This window comes from Hypoxylon trugodes (assembly GCF_022578975.1).
Source record: "Hypoxylon trugodes strain CBS 135444 unplaced genomic scaffold F4822scaffold_8, whole genome shotgun sequence".
Lineage (NCBI taxonomy): Eukaryota > Fungi > Ascomycota > Sordariomycetes > Xylariales > Hypoxylaceae > Hypoxylon > Hypoxylon trugodes.
The window spans coordinates 2,312,282-2,320,089 of NW_026250023.1; the positions used below are offsets into that span (position 1 = coordinate 2,312,282).

Consider the following 7,808-nt stretch of genomic DNA (forward strand, 5'->3'; position numbering starts at 1 on the left):
CATACAACCTATCACAATCTTTAATCCACACAACAAAACATAGCAGCGCACTCTAAAAGCAAATCAAGTATCAAGTGATTAAGAACAAAGCAAGCTTTTTCTATCCCTAAGTCCACCCCAACCAACGACGGGGGGGTGTACGACTTTATAGCTCGCCAAGAGAAGAACTACCACTACCAATAACAGCCGCAAGCAACAACACAACAAAAAAAGGGGATGGTGAGTTTTTGTTTTCGGGTGAGTTCGGTCAAATCAATTAATCAACCACCTAATCTCGCAAGGGGTTAGAAAAAATGAATTTTAACTCGACCAGCCCCCATCTACTACACAGACAGACACATTTCCTTCCCTAATCCTCCTTCGCCTGAACCTTTCCTTTCCTGTTCCCTTTGCAGACCCTTTGCCCTGTCTGATTGATTCGATTCGGTAGATGAATAAACCGATGAACAACGACGAGGTGGGAGATTTTGGGAAGAGGGGAGAGAAAGGAGAAATTACTTAAATACACAACGATAAGTAAGTCTCGCCGACCCTCCCTCCCTAACCTTCACCCTAATCCTCAAGAAAAAATTCGCATTTCCACTTTACTAACTCCAGATTCTCCGGTGTCGATTGAAAAATAGATAGTCGACACACAAATACACACCCTTTCTATGTTGAGTATGGTGACGATGAACGAGAATATAGAAGGGAAGAAAATAAAAGGCAACGTTGGAACAAAAGCCAGTCAGCCCCTTTTTGTTCATATGAACCCATTATGGCAGGTTCGTAGCTCATCCAATTCGTACACGTCGAAGGCAGATTATTAATCACCTCATAAGCCCACCTCGCGATGCCCCCTCTTCAACTAACGGACGGATAGATGCTACGAATGCTCGTCTGCTTTCTAGGTGGGTGGTTAGACTCCACCGTCCCTACTGCCTGAGCCCGGTTTAGGTGCTATAGGTAAGTACTGGTAGCTCGGCCTATTTCCTAGGCCGACCGTCGGCATTGTTTGCCGAGATTGGTTCACCTCTCCTACTTGCTCAGCTTGTCCTGGCTGTCCCTGCTGTTCCGATTGCCCCGTATATCCAGCTCCTAGCTGGCTTGGGAACCTATACACGCCAGTCGCGATCCTAACGGGCCGATCAATCTGGACATAGGGAGTGTCGCGATGTCTAGTGAGCGGTAGAGAAGGGTTCTAAGCTTCCCTACCGGAACTGGGTTGACCACCATTTGCCGTCGGAGCTGGAGGCGCGACCGCAGGACTTCCATTGGTTACAGGCGGGGCTGTCGTCACTCTAGGCGAGTTGAGCTGGGGCTTTGGGCTTTGACTTGATGTTGAATAGTTAGGCATGCCTGCCGTTCGCGCCGCTGCTAATCTTGCAGGGTCTCCTCCCAAACCAATACCACTTAAACCGACTGGTGCGCCGACTGACCCTTGCCCTTGGCCGGACATCGAGTTTCGGATGCCCTCATTGGTTCTCTGGGCGCTCTTAGTTGCATCAAAGCGAGCCTTGGCTTGGTCCATTGCTTGTTGGACTTGATGCGGGTTTAGAGACGTATGAAACGAAGAGGTACCCGGTGTTTGAGGATTTTGACCCTGTTGAGCATGCTGGTGTGGTTGGCTATTGGGTATTCCAGGTGAACCAGCAGGCGGATAGAAACGTCTCGACGGATCATGACCCATATTCGGTTGATTGCCGTAAGACGGCTGTCTCGGAGGTGGCCCCGTCGGATTGTACCCTTGATGTTGAGGCATGGGCTGGTGTTGACGTGGCTGATGAGCAACATGCGGGGAAGCTGTCCTCTGGGGCATAGCTCCGGCACCATTTGGATATTGTGCGTACGGGGGATGCGACGGCGTACCTCCATGCTGATGCTGCGGCTGTATTTGAGGTTGGTAAGGTTGAGGGTGGTGGTAATTGGGCGGTTGCGTCTTCGGTGGGTACGCCTGGAAGCGCGGCTGAGGCGTCTGATTATTCATATTAGGATAGCCTGGCATCGGTTGGAATGGTGTTCGAGCGGGTGTCGGCGTGCCTCCATAAGGCTGTGAGTATGGTTGTTGGTGGGGAGGGAATTGCTGAGGGTAACCCGTATTCTGAAAATTGTTATGGGGTTGGTAGCTATTGTTAGACGGGGGACGTTGAGGATACGCTGCAGGCATTGTATGCGGGGGCCTTTGTATCGCGGGTTGAGGGGGTCTTATTGGCGTTTGAGCGCCATAGTACGGTGCTTGGGGCATCGGAGCGCGGTTAGTGGCTTGGAATTGTTGTTGGCCGTACTGCAAATTGTTCGAGGAATTTGATGCTCGATGCGTAACTGGGCGAGGAGTCGTTGTGGCGGCTTGCACGGCTTTAGCGCGGACAGCAGCTTCATCCTCCTCCATTAAACCTTGATACTCATCAGTTCGGACCTCGATCTTTGTTGATATGTTAAGCTCGTCCAACTTGTCCGAATTTAGACGTGCGACCACGTAAGGTGGCAACATCTTGACAACTAGAGCCAACTGTGCTTTAAGAGCCTGGTAAGTGGCCGTCTCCTCTTCACTTGGTTGCACCGGTGTTCCATTCGTAAGCATATCGCTATGAGCCGGGTCCGCCGCGAATCGATTCTGACTAGACGCGGTCGGAAGCGTCAAATTGCGGTTCTTCTGGTACGATATTAACGTTTGGATCATATCGGATACATCTTGAAGAATATCATCGGTATCCTTCTGCTCGTCGGATTTCTTTGGACAGCAGACCTGCTCAAGACTAGGATCTACCATACTCTCATCCCAATTGTCTAAGGCATCTTTGATTAAGTCCTCGTCAACCTCTTCGACTACGGCCGCGTCAGCCATGTCAGTATCTGCAGGAGCATCCTCTTTTGGTGCCTCAGTTTCCATCAGACGATCAAGGCTACGACTTCCCACGTTCTGCCACCACATGGTGTGGCTAATCAAGCCCGACGAAATCATAGCGGCCGAGTCGTCTTTAGAGGGGGCGAAACTCGAGAATGCGCCACGGAAAAGCGCCTCCATTTCCGACATCTCCAGGTCAGATGACGAGGGTTTGTTTCCAGCAAGGCTTAGAGCTCGTTCGCGTTGCTTGGTCATTATCTGCGACGGAGGAGCCGCGTTGCTATAATCCAACCATCGACCAGTAGATATATTCTGGCTGAAATACGACCCAGCGCGGTACTTCGACTTCTCGGTCAATTCGGGACGGTGCCAGGTAACCTGGGTGCCTTTAGTAACGCTCTTCGGCGCTTTGGGCGGCTGGAGCGACGGGAGGCCGCGCGGAGCTGGGAAGAGTTCTCCAAGTGTCTTGGCCTTTTTGTCCTTCTCTACAGCAGAGGGGAAAGAATACGGTATCGCCCTGGCCGTCTTCACACCAGGAGGTAAGCCGCTCTCTCTCAGGGGTCGGATAGCCATTTCTGTGCTACCAGGACCTGGGATAGTCCGTTGTAGACTCGAATACATGGCCTTCCCTCTCATAGCCTCGCTCATAACAGTAAGTACCATATTCCCACTAGCATTAGACTGTAAGTCGCTAATGGAATCGAGTTGACGCAGTGCCTCAGGAACGGATTTGTTGTTAGGATACGCCATCTCTCGCCTGAATAGGTTGTAGGCCTTCTTCTTGAAATCGATGATCTTAGCAATAGCTTCATCGTTCGCCCTGGTATCTTGTCCGGGTTGTGTATCTCGCAGCTCCGCTAGGTGGTCGGTAATGGAGGTTTTGATGTCGCCAATGATGCTTTCAAGGTCTTCATACCGCTCCTGGGCAACCTTGTCGGCAATAGAAAATAGCGATGGGCCATCATCAGGCTTCTTTCGTTTCGCTTGAGGTTCGTTTAGGTCACCGTCGGATTCGAGCATAGGACGTTTGAGGACCGAAGGGGTCGAGTCAAATCTGATGATCGCAAATAATAAGTATTACAAAACTTAAATCAATTATATATAGGGAGCAAAGACAGGACGGATGCGCATCGGGGTTAAAAAATGATAATGTGAAAAGTACATAAGTAGGTATTGGTAGAAAGAAATAAAACGCACCTCTGGAGAACTTCATAATAGTTACGTATCGTGGGTTGGTCGACCTTAGTGGATGGGAAAGGGGTATTGTTGGTCGTAGGAGGAGTGATGCGATTAATGCTGATACCATTCAGTTGCTTGTCGCTAGAATCTGTGGACTCGCGTTTGCGCTTGATGGAAGTGCCAGAGACGGACTGCGCGGTATTTATGTCGGAGTCGGAGTCGTGAGTCGTGATGGTATTGTTGATATGATTGTTAGGACTATTGGAGGAGGGATTGATGCCGGTATTCGTGTTGTTATTATTCGTACTGGCGATGCTGGCATTGGTATGAGTATTGGTATTTGCAGCGGCATTGGCGTTGTTATTATTATTATTGAGCTGCACGGGCGGAGGTACGCCGTTTGGAAGTGCTATGGCCGGAGAGGCCATTGTGCTTTTTTAATATTCCAGTCGACGTGTGTTGTATTTAATTTTTTTTGTTACTACTGCTGTCCTTTCCTCGGCGATTGCGGTGGTGGTATAGTGTACTGCGGGTGGTTTTTTTGGATGGTGATGGGTTTGCTAAGAAATTGGCGGCTCCGTCGCGCTGCACGGCCTGTCGGTCGCGATTGAAAAGACAGGCACTTGGAGATTTCTGTGGTTGCGGTTGCTGGCTGACTGGTTGCTAGTTGGTGCGACCGCGACCCTCTCTTTCCCAATTCTCTCTGCCTTAAGGGAGTAGCGTTAGTTCCAAAGGTTGCGTAAGGTTTTTTTTTTTTGGCGTTAGAAGGTAGAGCCTCCTCCCCTAGCAGGCGCGCGCAGGACAAGAAACAAATACAAGGCAAGTCCGCTACTACCACCACTGTACTTGACCAGGGAGATATTGGATTGTACCTAAACAGCCCGCTAAGATTCTAAAGTGCTAGGACCCGGCGACTGGACCACAAAAACTTTGCAAGGGCAGCAGGAATGGACAGGATGTGATCCACCATCCATCTAATGGGCCAAACCGCCAACAAAACGGAATAAAAAGAAAGATACGAAAAGGAAAACTAAATCGAAAAAGTCGAGGCTATCGATTGAGGCCCACTTGCATCAGGAACCATAAATCAATCTTAAAAAGACCGAGAATCGATTCTATGGTCGGATGCACGCGATAAGTTTTTCCTAACAATCTTCTGCCTTGAAAATTGCATTTATTACTTCAGTGTCTCGTATCCACTCAATATGATATGAGAGGGAGGGAGAAATGAATCTGACCTTGTTGCAAATGATAGTTGACGCTAGTCTATGCGCTATTCCTATCTAAGACTAATTCATTCACGAAAAGCCACTTGGAAAAGATAGCCGTAATCGACACGTGATCTCATCATTTAATTTCCAGTACCTAAGTACATTCGCAATGTGCAGTGTAAGTGCACTTACTCGCGGTGGCACTGCAAACACAAACGAATACAAAATGAAAGAATAGATATATATCATAAGGTATTAATTAAGCTATCCAATAAGATAAGAATTAGGTATAGCATCAGTCCATCAAATTTCTAGGTTCTGTTTGTGTCAGAGTACCCTCAAATCTGACCAACCAAAATCCCTTGTAGACAAAGGCTTTATTTACCGATCATTAATGATTTTATTCTCTTCGAATATCATTTAGTCGTTTTTAAGTAATCCATGAATTAATTGGATAACTATACGCAATTAAGTTCTCTCATAAGCAAGAAATTCAATCCAAGCCTTCGATGTTTAACGTCGAAGAAGTAATATCTTAACATTGTAGGTACCTACCTAGGCATGCGTAAGCAGAAATCTAACCGGCAGACATGAAAGGTTAGTCACTCGGAAATCATTGACGGACCGATCAACATAATGCAGCACATAATCACGCAAATACAATAAAACAAATACCACTTGGGGAATACCATGAATACCAATTGTACGATGCTAAGTGAATACGTGTTGTAGGAGTGTAGTTTACAACGTGAGACTTCAGTCCCATCATGCTTGACAACAACTAGAAAGCGAATACCCAAAAGAAAAACAAATAGCAGCACCTTGAGTGAGGCTAATTTCGAAATGCACTCAAACCGCGCTATCACCCTCAGATTATGATCGAACCAGTCCGATTCCTATCTTGCATCGCAATCTCGTTACTAATCTCACAAAGTCATTTCACAGGTCCTCTCCCAAAGCCTTGCCGTTCTCCTCCTATTGAGCCTTGGCTAGACCAACAGTACCCTTGCCGAGGTCGTAGATGGAGTACCATCTTCGGAGGAACGCGTCACCGAGGATAGCGAGGGGACCAACTGGGGCGGGGAAGTCCATTCCCATGAAGGTTGAGATGCAGCTGCCCTGAACCTCGAGGATGTAGTCGTAGGGACCAATGGGGAAGTCATAGCCGGCCAGCTTGAAGCTAATGTCAGGAAGAGAGTCACGGACAGAGCAGTCAACCGTGTACTGTCCATTGAAACTCTTCTTGGCGCCGATCTCCTTGTTGAGAAGCTCGGCAAGGTCGCTGGGGAGAGCAATCAGAGAAGTACCAGTGTCAAGGATGACACCAGTGTTCTCGAGCTCAGCGGTCTCCTCACCGAAAGAGATGGAGTCGAAGTCGACCTCCCAGTAGGCCTTGCGGCGGAGAGGGATCTCTGTGATCTTACCAGTGTAGTGATCCTTATCAACGCCACCGAAGACAACCTCCGAGTTGTCATCGTTCTCTCCGCTGAGGTAGAAAGCGAAGACAGCGTCGTCAATCAGCTTTTGGTTAACCAGCTGGTAGAAAGGAGGGACAATTCCGTTCACGGATAGGCGATCGAAACCCAATCCGAGAATACCGTCGAATCGACCAAAGGCGAAAGCAAGACCAGGCTCACTGGTGGCCTCGGCGAAATCCTGACCCTTAACAGTAAGATCACCGATAGTCAAGTCATCCTGAGAAACGAAACCGCTCAGGCTGCCAGATCCGTAACGAATCTCGAACTCGGTACCATTCTGCTTGTACGTCGACGAAGAGGACGAATCGTACTTGGAATGGAGGTAGCAGGCAATGCTGCCGCAAGACGAAGAGGGAACCCATAGGTTGGAGCTTCCAGTGTCGAGAATGACCTTGAATTCTTGGGGAGGCGTGCCGATGCTGATGTCGGAGAAGTCTAATCAAAACATTATTATTAGTAAATGGACTTGCGCAATATTCATTTCAGAGGCATCGGGTTTACATACATTGGGCGTTCATGAAGTTGGAAATGGGGACGGGGTGGTCCTTGCTGGCGTCGACAGAAGGACTTTGGAACACAGCCTGGGCATGCGTCTCAGGTCGGGAGCCCATGTACTTCTGGCCGAGTCCTCGCATTTGAGTCTCAATGGGGATGCTTTCCTATTGCAAATCATCAATATAATGTCGCATATTTCGGAACAAGCGAGATACTAACCAACTGCTCGGACAGAGGAATCTTCTTGAGCTTCATCTTGTGGACTCCGGCCTGGGCGGATCCAAGCAGCACAGCTGCGGTAAGCAGAGCTCCCTTCATGATGGGCAACTCCGATTGAGGTAACAAATGAATGAAAAACGAGGAAAGACTAAATAAAAGGATGGATACTCGATCGATATCCCAATGACTTCGAAGAATCTCCGATCCTGAAGATGGAGATGGAAAAAGATGGTGGTTGATGGATGTAGGTTGAAGGTAGAAGGAAGTTGGGAGAAGAGGAATGGCCGATGATGTTGTTGAGCGACTGGGAGATAACGACCAGAGCTCTGATCAATCAGCGACCGTCCGACCGTGTTTTGGGGGGCAGGCGGAAAGACAGTGCTGCAGGCACTCACTTAATCT

The 7,808-nt window shown here is 48.6% G+C and overlaps 2 protein-coding genes across 2 annotated transcripts; both read right to left on the reverse strand.

Annotated features, from left to right (window-relative positions):
- Positions 1–963: 963 nt before the first annotated feature.
- On the reverse strand, positions 964–4,789 carry F4822DRAFT_355570 (uncharacterized protein). Its single transcript, XM_051456024.1, has 2 exons — positions 4,022–4,789; positions 964–3,878 (listed from the first exon to the last, which is right to left on the reverse strand). The coding sequence occupies exons 1-2, from the start codon at positions 4,429–4,431 to the stop codon at positions 1,181–1,183; spliced, it is 3,108 nt and encodes a 1,035-aa protein (XP_051311600.1). The 5' UTR covers positions 4,432–4,789; the 3' UTR covers positions 964–1,180.
- Positions 4,790–5,892: 1,103 nt separating this feature from the next.
- F4822DRAFT_414252 (Asp-domain-containing protein) lies at positions 5,893–7,762 on the reverse strand. The gene is made up of 3 exons (XM_051459122.1): positions 7,407–7,762; positions 7,198–7,351; positions 5,893–7,127 (listed from the first exon to the last, which is right to left on the reverse strand). The coding sequence occupies exons 1-3, from the start codon at positions 7,503–7,505 to the stop codon at positions 6,190–6,192; spliced, it is 1,191 nt and encodes a 396-aa protein (XP_051311601.1). The 5' UTR covers positions 7,506–7,762; the 3' UTR covers positions 5,893–6,189.
- Between the last annotated feature and the right edge of the window lie 46 nt (positions 7,763–7,808).